Source organism: Arvicanthis niloticus, chromosome 23 (genome assembly GCF_011762505.2).
Source record: "Arvicanthis niloticus isolate mArvNil1 chromosome 23, mArvNil1.pat.X, whole genome shotgun sequence".
NCBI classification, from domain to species: domain Eukaryota; kingdom Metazoa; phylum Chordata; class Mammalia; order Rodentia; family Muridae; genus Arvicanthis; species Arvicanthis niloticus.
In genome coordinates, this window is record NC_133430.1 from 43,552,488 (window position 1) to 43,569,476 (window position 16,989).

The 16,989-nt window shown below is 44.4% G+C and overlaps 1 protein-coding gene across 1 annotated transcript in view; it reads left to right on the plus strand.

The window, feature by feature from the left end:
• Nucleotides 1-2,916: 2,916 nt before the first annotated feature.
• The window catches only part of Rtn1 (reticulon 1), a 202,684-nt gene continuing 188,611 nt past the window's right edge, over nt 2,917-16,989 (plus strand). Inside the window, exon 1 of the mRNA XM_076922041.1 lies at nt 2,917-3,466. Within this exon, the coding sequence (XP_076778156.1) occupies nt 3,226-3,466 (241 nt within the window). The 5' untranslated portion in view covers nt 2,917-3,225. The remainder of the gene's footprint in view (nt 3,467-16,989) is intronic.

The following is a 16,989-nucleotide window of genomic DNA, read 5'->3' on the forward strand; positions in this document are numbered from 1 at the left end:
AGTATCCAAAAGTGAAAAGCACACTGCAAAAATAATCTGGGTGTTACCTAGACAAATTAATTCCTGAGTTAACACAATTCACAATGGTTTTTGATGTATTGAGGCACTAGACTAAGTCTCATGTGAGACAAACACCTCACTCAGTCAGTGAGGGTGACACCACCATTGCTTCTTCCTCTCAGAGGGCCTTAAATTGGCAGTAGTGACATGGGTGATTCTGAGCATAAATCTAACAGAGAAGAAAACACATGGCCACCATTGCCTTCACTTGCCAAGCTGTAGCTATGTTTCATTTTTCTAGAACCTCTCTCATATAGAATATGAATGTGGCCCATAATACTTTCTCCACACAGCACTTCAAATGTCCATCACACATTAACCAGTGGATCCTGTTGTCTATTTCTGAAACAAGCTAGTCCATGTTGAAGAGTGTGTGTGTGTGTGTGTGTGTGTGTGTGTGTGTGTGTATGTGTGACCTGACTACCTACAGGAACCTTTGACACTTATTTATTTTTAATTAAGCTTGCTTTTTGGAATACAGAAATTATTGCTGTACATGTAGCTTGGTGATGGAAACCTTGTTAAGCATATGAAAAGCCCTAGGTTAAATCTCATGATAAAAACAAACAAACAAGTCACAAATCCCAAAACAAAACAAAAACCTACAAGTAGGCACAGTGTAGTCATTCAACATCATGACTCAAACAATCAGTGAACTTGCTTCACATGATTTGCTGAAAATACCTGAAATTATGACCATAGTGTTGGAAGCAATTTCTCAGAAATAATTTCATATGTGCTATTATCAGACTCAACTCTTCTGAATCATCTTAAAATTCGGAAAGTGCCTTAAATGCTCTGGCCCTATTTCCTTTGTCTCAAATGCATTTTAGAACAACTTATAACTTGTAGTAACTATGTTAGTCCTGGAAGCCCATCACCCATTACATGTTCTTTCCATAAATCCTCAAGTCAGCGATTTTATATACTCAGAGAGATGTACAGGTGACATGAGCTATTCGAATCTTCTTAAATCACAATATAAACTTGAATGTTTCTTTCCCTGTAGATAATTTATATAACACTTCACATGTTGAGCCTGTAAGTGAAGATAATTGTGAAGGTTGCTCAACTGAAACATTATGCACACTCTTTTAAAGAATCCGTTTCACTCTGTCTCTCTGTCTTGCTGTCTCTCTCACATTGGGGGTCAATCCCAGAGCCTCATACATCCTAGATCAGTCCTATACTACAGAGACACACCACCAACACACTGAATTATCTTTTCAGAATAATCTATCAAAATAAAATTGTCTTTTTCCTATAATGATTAAACTATAATTAGACTTAACTGGCTATTTTCTCTACATATTCTCTCAAATGAGAATATTGATTGGTAGCTGATGAAATGGGTCATCTCCATGTAATGACGAACATTCGCACCACACCCTATATCTATTAGGATACAAAGGGGTTTGCAGTTAGTCAAGTTTTCCAGTGATTTCTTTAGTGTTTCTCAGAGAAACAAAGTATCTGCCTCATCATAGTGCCTCAAATTCAATACTCCTTAATAGCCATGTAAACATATTAATAGTGAAACTGTGAGGAGGTTCCTATCTGGCATTGGAGTTACAGGCAAGTGGAAGCTGTCAGATGTAGGTGATGAGAACCAACCTCTGGTTCCCTGGAAAAGCCTCAGTCACTCTTAAGCACTGAGCTGTCTCTCTGGATGCAGGGATTAATTTTTAATATATCAATACTGTAAAATTTTGGTGACTGTAAGTTCACATACATTTTCCTCCAGTTTATTACTATCTTTTGAACATTGTTGTAATAATAGAACAAAAGACTACACTGAATAAAAAATTTTCTATTTTCATCATTTTTAAGAACACCCAAATATTGATGACTCTCGCCTTTGAATTTAGAGATACTGTGATGCTCCTAATATGCAAATGGCAGCCAAGAGCCCTACACAACCTCTCTGCATGCAGCAGCACAGGTCCTCCCCCTTTTTAGAGTAGGAGTAACAGAAAACTGTACTCTTCTACTCTGATGTTAGGACTTAAGCCAAGACTTAAAAGAAAGACACACATCATCTTACAGTTCAGGAACCAGTAAGACTGCTTGTTTGAAAAGATAGGTCTAAATAGGTCTAAATATGGGAAAAGCACAGGTAGGTGAGTCACCTTCACCCGTCATTATCAGAGAGCACAGTAAGGGGGCGGGGAGCGGGGACCGAGAAGTTTCTATGGATGTCTACTTCTCAAATAAAACAGACTCTTCAAGACAGACTGTCATTTATATGGCTGTCGGCCTTCTGTTTCCAAAAAGGCACAACCATTCTTCCTTGTTTCCTTCCTTTTTTCCTTCCTCCCTCCCTCCCTCCCTCCCTCCCTCCCTCCCTCCCTCCTTCCTTCCTTCCTTCCTTCCTTTCTTTTATAATGCCTGGTAGCATCCTGTTTGCTTTCAATGTTACTTGGGACAGGTCTGGAAAGCTTTTTTTTTTTTTTTTTTTTTTTTTTTTGTGGAGTTCCATCGGAGGACCCATTCTGTACTCTGTTTTGCTGTTATTGTTTGTTTGGACCGGTTCTGGAAACTTGAGGATTAAAGATTCAACCCCCGGGTTGCAGCAGGTTAGTGTCCTTTCTGCAGCTAACTCTCAGAACGGTTGTTCTGAGATTCACTAGTCTCCCTTGCTGTCCTAGAGTCCCAGGACTCCACTCTGATTTTAACTTCTTGTCTAGTCAGCCTGCAGCCAGTACCTGCTGGTCTTCTCTGTGTATTCTTCCCAGATAAAGGGTAAAATCAAGTGGGTTTGGCACATCCCCTAATCAGAGCCTGCCATTAGCAGGCCCGGGGCTGACGTGCATTAGAGAGGACACGGACCAAGCAGGCCATTTTCACCTGCGTAATAACAGGCTTGGGAGTAGCGAAGCAGCGCAGGCACAGCAAGCTGCCTCTGGAGCAGGGGAGGAGCGCAGGCGGCAGCCGCCCGGGGGCCCCGGAGGAAGAGGAGGGGGAGAAGGAGGAGCCGAAGCGCCCAGAACAGCAGCCGCCGCTCGGCCCGAGTTGCAGCAAAAGCAGCGACGGTGGCGCGGAGACTCTGCAGCCTCCTGGAGCCCGGAGTCCCGGTAGGGACAGCAGCAGGGAGCGACCGCGTCCCTAGCCACTGCACCCCGGCCTTGCCAAGTCATAGTCGCCCAGCCTGGGGCACAGCCAGCCATGGCCGCACCGCCGGATCTGCAAGATGAGCCGCTGTCTTTGGCTAGCCCCGGGTCCCAGTGGTTCGGGGGCCGGGGAGATGGGGAAGACGAAGCGGCGCCGCCGAAGGGGGCCAGGCCAGCGCAGCAGGATGGGGAGCCCGCCTGGGGGTCGGGCACCGAAGCTGGGGTAGTGTCGTCGCGGGAACTGTGCTCCGGCCCCGCCCGGTCGCCTCCCGTCGCCATGGAAACTGCATCCACAGGTAAGCCGGCCCGCACCGCGACCCTGTAGATGGAGGCCGGGACCGTGTTTCTTGTGGGCCCCCTAGTCCGCAGCTTTCCTCTGCGTCTTCCTGGCCTGTCTACCTAGGGCACCAACCCCAGTAGGGATTCGCCTCGGGCGATTGTAAATAATAGCAGACTGGTGGAAAACAGCAGGGTGCTGCCAGCGGCTAGGAGGAAGAAGGCTGTTGGTCCAGTTATTTCATTATTACTCTTGTTTCAGCCTTAGACATTGTCCTCGTTGGCAAGCCTGGCTTCTGCTGCGCCCCGGAACAAGTTTTTCCTTCTTGTCAGGGGCCTCAGGGCAGCAGGGCGGGAGTGACAGGTTGTGATGGTTTCCTGAGGCGTGTTTGCGCTTAGAGTGCTCCACAGGCGACAGCAGCGGGCGGACCCACCGCCTCAGGACCCTCCCGCTGGGTTTAGGGCAGCGGAGCAAAGCCAGAGACTTTAATTTTCCCTTTCTCTTCCCTCAAGGAATCACCACACCCTACTCCTTTCCAGTTTTCCTCCAGCTCAGCTCTCTTTCTCCCGCGCAGAAAACAAATCCCTGAGAGTCCCAAGCTTAATTCCGGAGGGACAGCTTTGTTAGGAGGGTTGGAAGTTGTAGTCTTCCTTCGTTATTTCCTAGCTGCTCTTTACCTGAATCTATCAGAGAGTACTGAAATTTGGAAGCCCTAAAATGTGAAGGTTCTAGCTGTAGATTGGAGTACTGGGGTTATGGCCAGTGTTCCAGGCACAGTTTACCCAGCAGTGTGAACTCGCCTTTGCGTTTAAAAGACAGCCAGTGGTTTAGCCTCTCCTACCCCTGACTTGCCCTTCCTGCAGATCCTTGCCTGGTGGAATCAACCCCAGGGCCATGGCTCATCCTGGCTGTTGGGAGCTAGAGACAGGCACCGCGGGGAGGGGTGGCAACCTGGTTATCCCAGTTTTCAGAAGAACTACTGTAGGGGGTGGTGTGCTGTGCCATGCTGGAGTGGGGGTTGTGTAGTTTTGGTAATGTAGTGTGAGGCCTGGGTAGTGGGTGTTCCTGGAGGAGGGGACTAGGGTGGGACTGGCATTTGTGTTCCTGGCAGCTGATATAGGGAAACCCCTTTCTTAAGCCACCCCCTCCGAGGGTTATGTGGAGTGCCTCGGGTTGTCTAGACTCTGCTCTAGAACAAACATGATTTAAGCCGGGAAAGGAGATTTGGAGAATGTTTTGAATAATGGAAAGAAAAAGTAGGGACCAAGAAATAAAATGAGAAGCCAGCGAAAGAAGGAAAGGCAGGGCAGGAGCTGGAGGGGAAAGAGGAGGTTGGGGCAGGGAGGGGGAGGGAGGAAGCGAAGAACTAAATGTGAAAAGACCCAAAGCTTGACAACCCCATTTGTCATATATTAATTGCTATGGATTATAGGATTTAAACCAAATAATAGTTTCCTGATCGCTCTTACAACTTCTTGTGGCCTAACGAAATGAAATGAGAATGTATAACTCGAAGAGCAAACGGCCAATGATAACCTAAAGCTTATGCAATATAATGTTTTGATAGTGTATACTGTGGAATGATTAAACCAAGCTGATTGATACAACTGTGACCATTACTTTTTAATGGTGAAAACATTTACAAATAGACTCCACCAGTTAGATGCAATGTCCTGGTACTAGACGAAACAGCCTCTTCCACATTTAGCATCTTTATTATGAAGATATTTTGTATGTCAAACAATTTAGGGGTTTCTTTTCCCAAGCATCAAATGAACTAATAAAATTAAACAAGCTTCTAAGTTTGGGTGGGGGGAGGTTGAAGGAATGTAAACATACATATTTGTATAGAAATACTTTCATTGATTATTAGCCAGGAAGAGATTTCTCATAGGTTGTTGTCTGGCTTGTATTTAAATCTCCAAGGTCCCTACTTCAGAGACAAGATAGGCTTGTGGATAAGACATGGGTGTTGCAAACGGGAGCCAAGCGAATAGACATTTATTAAAAAATCCCGATAAAAGCAGGACCAACCTCCTTGTATGCTATTTTTGTAGTGTGTGTGTGTGTGTGTTTTCCCCTTTCAGTGTAAGAAAAAAAAATAGTGTACTGGTCACAAAACCCAGGGGAAGACCGTGGAGCACCTTGCTGGACTTTTCAGTTTTATAATTTGCTTTATAAATAGAAACCAGTTTTCCTGATGTTCTTAAGGCCAGGAAGCCTGAGCTCAAGGCATCCCAGAGTCTGTGTTTGCTGTGGCTCTGCCCCTGGCCTCCAGTTGTTTTCTCACTGAGTCCTCCAGGCAGAAGAAGGCTACTTTGTTATTTTTCTCCTTTTGAAAGAATGCTTTAGGCCTGGATTTCAACCGAGACGAAACTTACACTTTAAGCTCAAAGCGGGATAAACAGGAGGCTTCATTTTCACATACAGAGAGATATGGATGTTTTAAAACTCTTTTTTTTTTTTTCCTGAAAATGAACCATTGATCATGCCATCTGGCCAGAAACTTTGTTATTTATTTTTATACATTGATGGTAATTAAAGTCCCCCAAGAAATAGTTCCAAAAATATTCTCAGTCAACTCCCAGGATATGTATATGTGTATATGATGTATATGTGTATACACACACACACACACACACACACACACACACACACTCCATTCACATAAGCTATAAAGACCTGTTACACTGAATGGATTTTCAGCTATCCTCATTGCTTCTGACACTTGTGCAGGATGGAAAATTCCCAACAATAACAGAAAAAAAAAAAAATAGCAGTTTCTTATTGCGCTATAATCTTTCACATCTAAAATGCTAGTGGGCATGTGCAATGATGGCTTTGGCCAAGGAACATTCAAAGTGCCATGTGGAAGCTGCAGAGTGTCAGGGCTGCTAACTGAGGCGTTGCCAGCTTCTCATAGTTTTATACAAAGGACGCTAAGAGCAACTGTTCTCTCTCCCTCTCTCTCTGTCTCCCTCTCTCCCCCCACGATGATCAGTTATTTTATTCCCAGAACGAATCAAAAGGAGCACACAAAAGCAAAAGAATAAAAGAATGACCCTTTGTTTACAGAAAGATGTTTTTTTTTTAAAGGACATCTGAGCATCTGAGCAAATTGAAATGGTAAGAGGTTAACTCATCACCTGCTTTGGGAATTAACTTGTTGGTTGAATGGAACACCATGTGGAGGACAGCATAGAGAATGGCCAGGAGAAGCCAGGCCAGAATGGACTGCCTCAGGTGTGCCTTTCTCTGGATACATTTGACATAATTTTGTAGATAACTGCAAAAAGAAAAGGAAGAGTTCTTCAATATACATTCCTGGGACTATGAAGTTCACAAGTATGTTTTATAAAAAGCCAAATGTGATACTTCTGTTTCCATCTATCTTGATTTAAATTATGTTGAGGATATTTTATACACCCCATCTAGGAAACTACAGAGCTCTTCTAGTCATTGTTTTTGGAAACTGAGTAGACTGTGTTCACTATTGTATGTGTTTGATAGGTAGGTGTGTGTGTGTGTGTGTGTGTGTGTGTGTGTGTGTGTGTGTGCGCGCACACACACTTTTGTGTTTTAATAGTTTCTGGCAATCCATTTCAAAAGGGGATTCTAACCTTCTCCCTTTCATATTTTGAAAAAGTCCCAGTGATAGTGAAGCAAGATTTGACACTATACCTTGCTTCTGCAGTCTATAGAAAGAGAAAAACAATCTGGAAACCTAATGCAATTTAATTCTTTAGATACAGCCTTTGGACACAAACTAGCCTAGTGGTTCCCAGCCTTCCTAATGCTGTGACCCTTTAATTCAGATCCTCATGTTGTGGTGAACCCTAACCATAAAATTAGTTTTGTTGTTACTTCATAACTGTTATTTTACTACTATTATGAATCATAATGTAAATATCTGATATGCAGACTATCTGATATGTGGCCTCTGTGAAAGGGTTGTTCGACCTCCTAAGGGGTCATGACCCAAAGGTGAAAACTGCTGATCTAACACTTCTGGCAGTTAAATATGCTACACGCCTCTGAATACAGAGTCATTAGGATAGGTTACATCACACTTATAAATACTCCTACAGTTCAAAAACACATTGAAAATGGATATCATCAGGACTTTCTTGATGGTTTTGAAGTCATCATTCTGGAAATTCATCTCGCCGTGCTCCCTCCCCTCCCCCACCAGATAGACCTGTTTCTGTTCTTTATCTAGGTTGCATACGAACTTCTAGTATTGAGGTTCTGGAGGCTAGGTATTGATTATTGCCCATGTTACTGTTCGTCCTAGGTAGCATGGATTATTTAATTTTTTTTATCTGTAAAGTGAGAAACTGCTCAGCTCACCCTGGTGAACAGTGACCACATCCCTCACTGATCACAGGTCAAGGACTCCTGGAACACGAGCCACGATGTCTCACATTCATGTTTAGTTTAGCCAAACACTTCCTTTGTGTCAGTTCCATCTTTCTCGTTCTCAAATCTTTGCTGGGAGCTTGACTGGAAGGCCATCGCCATTATCCCGCGTCACAGGAGCAAGGGCATGTGTTAGTTCTCTGAGGTCAGCACAAGATACATAAATATGAGTGCAGCTTGCTCGAATACGTAGCTATGGAAAGTAAACCCATTTCTCTTTCACTCTCTTTGTCTCGTTCTGCCCTTCTTCAAAGAAATAATTCTGTTAAGTTTACTCCCAGATCTTCAGTTTTGTTCATTATGGTTTAGTTTACATATATTTTTTTTTGAGATTATAATTTAATTAAAACATTTCTCCCCTTTCCTCCCTCCAAACGCTCTCATATACTTCTCTCTACTATTCTTCAAATTCATGGCCTCCTTTTCTTTTTCACTAATTATTATTTTATATATACACACACAAGCACGTGCACACACACAATATATATATTTTCCAAATATGTGTCTTTCTATATATGGAATATATATTTGAAATTATATTCCAAATCTCTCCTCTCTCTCTCTCTCTCTCTCTCTCTCTCTCTCTCTCTCTCTCTCTCTCTCTCTCTCTCTCTCTGTGTGTGTCTGTGTGTATTATAACATGTTCGTTCTATATATGCTACTTGTATGTATGTTTTCAGGGTTGACTATTTGCGACTGGACAACCAATTGATGTGATCTTCCCTGGAGAACAAGATCTCCTGTTTCCAGGTTTCCTCAGTTTCCTACAGTTTTGTTTACAGTTAAGGCCACGCAGGCTTCTCTCCACCCAGTTTGTCATGTTCACTGGTTCATCACTGTTCAGCTGACATTTGGGCAGCCATGTTGAGGAGAACTATGGGTGTAAATTGTCATATTACTAGGAGACACAGTCTTAGAGAAATCTCTGCGATCCTCTGGCTCTTACAATTTTTCCAATCCTACTTCTGCAATGTTCCCTGAGCCTTAAGTGTGGGAGTCTTTTGTGAATGTATTTATTGGGGCTGGGCTCCAGAATTTTACATTTTGATTGGCTGAGGTTTTCTGTAGTTGTCTCTGTCTGTTGTAAAGAAAACTTTCCTTGATGAGGGGTAAAGACTACACTCATCTGTGGGTGTAAGGACAAATGTTTATAGGTTGTTAGTGAATGGGTGGTTGTTCATTCTCCAATAACCGTGATTTCACTAGCATTGAATAGTTAGGTAGATTTCTAGTACCAGACATGGTCTCCCTCTTGTTGAGTGGCTTTTAAGCATAATTAAACAGATGTTGGTTACTGCTAAGATACATGTGCCACTGTTTTACCCTTAGGGTTATCATGCCATGCTGGGCTTGATGTGGTTCATCAGTACCATAGCTGGATAGGGCCATTGGCTGTCTCCACCTTTTGGAAATGTGCACAGTAACTTATGGTTTTATAATTAAATTTCAGTAGTGATCAAGGGAGCTTAGGAAATGTGCTGAACAACCAGGGGTACTAGAAGCCAGAGCACTCTTCCTCCCGGCTCCTTCCTAGTGCTCTAGTGCTGTAGGAACCAAGAGCCAGCCCCAGGTTCCCTAAGGCAGTACAAATCCAGCACAGGGTGCTGTGTCCCTAAGACAAGCCCTGATTACTTAAAAAAAAAAAACTAATTAATTAAAAGCACTTAAGGTACTATTTATTTTAGAATCATGCTTTTGGAGAGTAACAGTGATTACTTAGGGTATAATATTTAAGATCAGACATCTTCAAAAACAGAAAAAAGCCCTGACTTAAGGCAGTACAAGTAAATAATACACTTTCTCATGACTTTTAAGAACTGTAGTAATGTGGCTTAGGAAATATAATGACCTGATTGTTTTCAAAATGTAAGTTCCTGTGAAGAATTTTGTTTATATTGGGTTGGGGAACCTATAGAGTAAATAGAGTATCAGCCAGCTGACTTAAAAGACCTTGGTTTTACTAAGTCTGCCTTCCCCTTGTGAGGAAGAACTGAGTGGGTGAGGGACACTTGTGCAAAATCTCCAAATTAGTGTTACAACTTTCAGCTTGAACGTTTGTTTCCAGACCTGATTAAAATGTGGTTTATTCTAATTTCTGTACTATATCATTATCTGAGGTTTTAAGTGGTAACTGGTTCTATACCATGTATGTATCATATGTTTGTTCATCAAAGCTTTTTAATCCAAATAAAAATAAGAGTTTGCAAAGTGAAAATAAATGTGTTGGAGAATTTAGAGGGCGTGCTTTCAAGAGCCTAATACATCAATACATGAACACGCTTAACTGAAGTCATCACAGAGAACATGGCTAAAAAAGAACCAAGCTGGGAGTTTGCTTCTTTCAATACTATTTGAGGTTGAAGAGAACACTGAGAAGATTATGAACTAGAGATCCTACTGTCTGTGTGCTTGTGGTGCTTGTGTGTGAGAAAAGAGAGGAAAGAGCTTCCCACTTCGTGCTTGCTATGTGTGATCTAAATGGACAGACTGGGAAAGCTCAAGCACACAGGATGCTGGGAACTCACCATGGGTAAAATTCCTTGTAGTGACTGAGATGAGGCCTGTTCCTCAGATGCACCCACCTTATAGCTCACTGCGCTGATGGGGCAGTTTCAACATTATTCCAAGTATCTTCTGAGAAGATGAATAAGGCCTGAGAGTTGAAATGGATACTTTCTCAAAGACAGAAAAACAAAACAATCCATTCTCAAATCCTGGAAGGCAAAATCTTTAATTCTGATCAGGAGTAGAAGCTAATAATTCATTTTATAGAAAATATAAATCCTTTTAAAACAAGGATTATGTTAATCTCCAGAAATTCATCGTTCACTAAAATACAGACCACACAATAGAATCGTTCTCTTTTTAGACTTACCATCTGAATTACCAGAAGGAGTTAATGAATTTTCTTATCAATGGAGAAGTAGAGAGGGTTTTTTAAAAGCTACGGTTTTGTGGAAAATGCACGATAGGTCATTAGTTTTAGGTTAACTATAAGAAAATTCCCCAATGTAACACTTAAGAACTTTACCATTGTGTTCGATCTTAAGTCTGTAGCCTACATATTAAACATGTGATCTGCAAATATTTTTAACTTTTAGCCTTCAATTCTCTTCCCTTTTCCTTTAATACCAGATCTAGCTCCATAAATACTCAACCTAAAACTTCTAAAATATTTTGGGACTTCGTTAACTAGTTCTGTAATGTTAAAAGTCCCATCTGATTTGTTCTTCATTCTCACGTCTCACTATCTGTGTTTGTGGCATAGTTTTTATTCCTATAAGCCAGTTTGCTCAATATCTTCATCTTGAACAGCTCTTTCTAACTCTCTGACATGAATTTGCTAATTGATTTACTGAATGAGATTATTATAAAGTCTGTTATAGACCAAAGACTTTATCTTTAGTTCAAGATCATCAAATGCAAGTTAAAGGTATAAGAAGCACCATTTGTCATAGCTACTGTCCTATTGCTGTGATGAAACATGACCAAGGTAACTTACAAACAGAAGCATGTAATTGGGAATTTGTTTGCAGTTTCAGAGGGTTAGTCCATGATCATCATGATGGGGATCATGGCAGGAGGCAGGGAGGAGGCAGGCAGCAGGCAGGAGGCAGGCAGCAGGCAGGCAGGCAGGCAGGCAGCAGGCAGGAGGCAGGCAGCAGGCAGGCAGGCAGGCAGGCAGGCAGGCAGGCAGGCAGGCAGGCAGCAGGCAGGCAGCAGGCAGGCAGCAGGCAGGCAGCAGGCAGGCAGGCAGGCGGCAGGCAGGAGGCAGGCAGGCAGGCAGGCAGGAGGCAGGCAGCAGGCAGGCAGGAGGCAGGCAGGAGGCAGGCAGGCAGGCAGGCAGGCAGGAGGCAGGCAGCAGGCAGGCAGGAGGCAGGCAGGAGGCAGGCAGGCAGCAGGCAGGAGGCAGGCAGGCAGCAGGCAGGAGGCAGGCAGGAGGCAGGCAGGCAGCAGGCAGGAGGCAGGCAGCAGGCAGGCAGCAGGCAGGCAGGAGGCAGGCAGGCAGGAGGCAGGCAGGCAGGCAGGCAGGCAGGCAGGCAGGCAGGCAGCAGGCAGGCAGGCAGGCAGGAGGCAGGCAGGCAGGCAGGCAGGAGGCAGGCAGGCAGGCAGGCAGGCAGGCAGCAGGCAGCAGGCAGCAGGCAGGCAGGCAGGCAGCAGGCAGCAGGCAGCAGTCAGTCAGTCAGTCAGTCAGTCAGTCAGCAGGCAGGCAGGCAGGCAGGCAGCAGGCAGGCAGGCATGCAGGCAGGCAGGCATGCATGCAGGCAGGAGGCAGGCAGGCAGGAGGCAGGCAGGCAGGCAGGAGGCAGGCAGGAGGCAGGCAGGCAGGCAGGCAGGCAGGCAGCAGGCAGGCAGGCAGCAGGTAGACAGCCAGGAGGCAGGCAGGCAGGCAGCAGGTAAACAGCCAGGAGGCAGTCAGGCAGGCAGCAGGTAGACAGCCAGGAGGCAGGCAGGCAGGCAGCAGTCACAACAATGTCACACTTTCTAATCCTTCCTAAACAGTTCCACTAAGTAGTTGGGGGGGGGCGGACATTCAAACATATGAACCTACAGGGACCATTGTCATTCAAACCAGCAGACCAATGTACAGAGACACTCCATTATTTCTGGTATCATGCTAGAAACTGAGGAAACAGAGGGGCATGAGTTATACCTTTGTGCTCATCTCCTCCAGAGTGTACTATTCTCTAGCTGGCAGGCAGGCAGCAGGCACGCAGCAGGCAGGCAGGCACAGTGCTGAAGCAGTAGCTAAGAACTTAACATCTTGATCTGCAGACAGCAGGCATGGGCTTTTGAAATCTCAAAGCCCACCCCAGAGACATACCTCCCCCAACAATGTCACACTTTCTAATCCTTCCTAAACAGTTCCACTAAGTAGTTGGGGGGGGGGGCGGACATTCAAACATATGAACCTACAGGGACCATTGTCATTCAAACCAGCAGACCAATGTACAGAGACACTCCATTATTTCTGGTATCATGCTAGAAACTGAGGAAACAGAGGGGCATGAGTTATACCTTTGTGTTCATCTCCTCCAGAGTGTACTATTCTCTAGCTGGGAGGAATGACCAACACACACAAAAGGAAAAGCTGAGGGAAGGGTACAACAGGTACTTAAATGAGCAGTACAAACTCTGTGTCTGTCAGGAATTGCTTAACAGCACAGGCTCAAAAACACCTGGTCCCTTAAAGGGTGGAGTATCACAACCAAAGCACAGACAGAACAGGAACACACAGAGGCGGTCTCAGGGATGTGGAGCAGTTTGCCTGGGAGAGGCAGCCTGTGCAGTAGTGATGTGCAATGAATCCTGCACTTGCCCATCCCCTGGCCTTGTGGAATCTGCAAGCTAGTTTTATGTCTTATCAGGTTAAAGGCTAGTGTGGATAACTAATCCAATGCTCTGGAAGATGGAGAGAACAGACGTCCCTTTTCTTTCCTGCCTCAGAGAAAGCCAAGAAACCCTGGGAGTTATATATACAATAAATATAAAAAGACTGAAATATGGAGAGAAGTCAGACTTTCTAGGAACCTTGTGATGTGAAGTTGGACATAGCAATGCATTCTCTAGCTTTCCTTTTTCTTAATATATCTTTTTCTTAATATATCTTGGGAAAACTAGCAACAAGAAGATACCAAAGACCGTGAACAAGAACATCCACCCAAAGCCAGACCTTCCTCTCAGGAAAGAAGCACCAAGCAAGCTGCCTGGTGAACACCAGAAAATAAATGGAGGCCCAATTCCAACTGAAAAGCTGAGCCTTTTGCCCCTTAAGCCAGTGGTTCTCAACCTGTTAGTTGTGACCCCCCCCTTGGGGTTGAAAGACCCTTCCATGAAGGGGCCACTTAAGAGCGTTGGAAAACACAGATATTTACATTACAATTTATAACAGTAGCAAAATTACAGCTATGTAGTAGCAATGAAAATAACTTTATGATTGGGGATCACCACAACATGAGGAATTGTAGTAAAGGGTCACAGCATTGGAAAGTTGAGAACACTGCCTTAAACTGTTAAAGGCTCATAAGGGAACAAGCTTAACCTGACGGTTAGCCAGTGATGCATTACAGAGAGCCAAGTGGAGAGTCAGGGGTTCACCTGCTCAGTAACAAGGATGCTAAGTAGAGAAGCTCACCTATAACCCTCAAGAGAGGCGTCTTTCTTCATCCAGATATCAGAACATGTGAGTCAGGCCTGGAGTCTCACAGGTCCAGGTTACACTTGGAAAATAGTTGCTGTGGAGCTAGAGAGACAGGTCAGTGCTTAAGAGCATTGGCTGCTCTGGTAGAAAACTTAGGTTTGGTTCCCAGCACCCACATGGCAGTTCATAACTATCTGTAGCACCAATTCCAGATCTAATGTCCTCTTCTGTCCTCCTTGGACAACAGGCACATGTGTGGTGCATATATGTACACTCATGCACCTAAAAAACCCATGTCTCTGAAAAAAAAAAAAAAAAACAGCTCATTTATTATTTCAAGAAACAACATGAACCTGAATGACAAACGGCTAATCCAACATTAAAATTAGAAATATCCTGGCAGCGACTTTAAAGGAACTGACACAAAAAAGATAGTTTAATAAGTAATCACAAACACACTGGAAACAATAAAGTGAAATAGAATAGCTCAAAGAAGTAAAAGCTATAAAGAATCAGACATGAGGGCCTGGGCCTATCTGTGTAGCTCCAGGGATGTTCAGACAGCAGGATTTTGAGCTGGACCAGTCTGATCAACACAAGATGACCCTGTTTCAATCAAATCAGATCAAATCAAATCAAATCAAACGACAGCTACAAACCTATAAGAAATAACTCATTTGGAAGAGTTTCATTTGGCAATGCAGTATCTGAAAGAAGTGCTCACTGTATCTCAGTGGGTGGGCTCAAGTAGAGAGTGGAGAGGCTGGAGCAGATTATGTGACATGTCTGAAGTCACACAGCTAGAAAATAGCAACCTGAAGCCTCACACCCAGATTCTGGATCTCTCTTCTTTCCTTGCTCCTCACTCTGCGCCTGTGCTGGACAGAAACAGGAGGAGAGATCTCACGGGCAGTAGGAAGAGCTGAAGACTTACAGCCGGAATATGAAGACAGACTAAGTTATGACACCTGTCAGAAACCACAAACTGTGGTCCTATGGCGTAGGGACTGGGCAAGAAGTGTTTGGGTGACTCCAGAGGATAGCCATTGCAGTGGACTTAGAGGCTCCTGGGAAAGGACTGCGGTTCAATTTTATCAGAACTATAAAATGTGGGAGTAGTCAATACTGTTGTCCCACATGGTGAGGAGACACCTGTCACTGGAGCTATGTAATCAGAGTGGTGTTGGTTGGCTGGTTCTGTGACAGAGGAGTCAGAAGAGAGGAGATACATTAGATCAGTAATTTTAAAGTCTTTTCACAATTATAGATGCCTTTTGAGAATCTAATGCAAACTTTGCAATCTTTTCCCAGGGATACTTTGTACACAAATTTGTGCCTCCTCGGACTCCGGCCTTCTGTGGTTATAAATAACAGCTTTCTAACTCTTTAGAATTCAACGACCCCAGACACTTTCAAATAGATCACTGTTTACCTAGTAGCCATAATTTCACATTTCACTACAATATTACTGAACCGTACATTTGTTTGTCCAACAAACATTTTGTTAAGCGCTAACTGAACACTCACACACACATGGTATGAAGTTGAATAGATGCTATAAAGATAAATGCAGCAGCAGAGCAGGAGTGCGCTGGGCTCTGAGGGAGGGCTGTGCAGGCGGGAGGTCTCAGCTGCATCAGTGATCAGATGGCTTTGAAAGCTCTACTTTAACTGGAACATGAGGAGCCTCCTGCACCCATTCTGCCTGAGAGCAAGTTCGCTAACTGCCTCTGGCCAGAACGTAGTGTCTAAGTGCCATACTTACAGAAATTTTGGAGTTGTCACTGCTTATCACACCATTAATTTTTTTTTTAACAAAGCTTTTTATTCTATGTAATTGAAGAGTAAATTGCAACCCAGCATGTTTGAAGTATCAGGATTGAACTTACACGGGTTTATGTATTTATTTTTTAAATTGAAGGCATGGTGTTAAAGAACTGTTTCTATTTTATTTTATGACAGTGGGAGAAAGAACAAATCTGCATTATTGTATTGTGTTTTGGATCTATTTTGTTCATGCCCATACCTGATTCAATTTAGCTTTCTCCGTTGTGCTCTGATGCATCTAGGAGTGCTGACCCGAGGAGCACTGTCATCTAGGGAGTGCTGACCCGAGGAGCACTGTCATCTAGGGAGTGCTGACCCGAGGAGCACTGTCATCTAGGGAGTGCTGACCCGAGGAGCACTGTCATCTAGGGAGTGCTGACCTGAGGAGCACTGTCATCTAGGGAGTGCTGACCCAAGGAACACTGTCATCTAGGGAATGCTGACCCAAGGAGCACTGTCATCTAGGGAGTGCTGACCCAAGGAGCACTGTCATCTAGGGAGTGCTGACCCGAGGAGCACTGTCATCTAGGGAGTGCTGACCCGAGGAGCACTGTCATCTAGGGAGTGCTGACCCGAGGAGCACTGTCATCTAGGGAGTGCTGACCTGAGGAGCACTGTCATCTAGGGAGTGCTGACCTGAGGAGCACTGTCATCTAGGGAGTGCTGACCCGAGGAGCACCATCATCTAGGGAGTGCTGACCCGAGGAGCACCATCATCTAGGGAGTGCTGACCCAAGTCGCACCATCATCTAGGGAGTGCTGACCCGAGGAGCACTGTCATCTAGGAGTGCTGACCCGAGGAGCACTGTCATCTAGGGAGTGCTGACCCAAGGAGCACTGTCATCTAGGGAGTGCTGACCTGAGGAGCACTGTCATCTAGGGAGTGCTGACCTGAGGAGCACTGTCATCTAGGGAGTGCTGACCCGAGGAGCACTGTCATCTAGGGAGTGCTGACCTGAGGAGCACTGTCATCTAAGAGTGTTGACCCGAGTTGCATCATCATCTAGGGAATGAGTGCTCACCCGAGGAACACTGTGCTGCTTGGGCTTTCCATTCACCAGACTTGTGGATCAAATGAATCTTTTCTATATCTTACATGAAAACGAATGAAGACATATTTTCTATAAAAGGTTGTGAAATCTTTTAAAGATAAA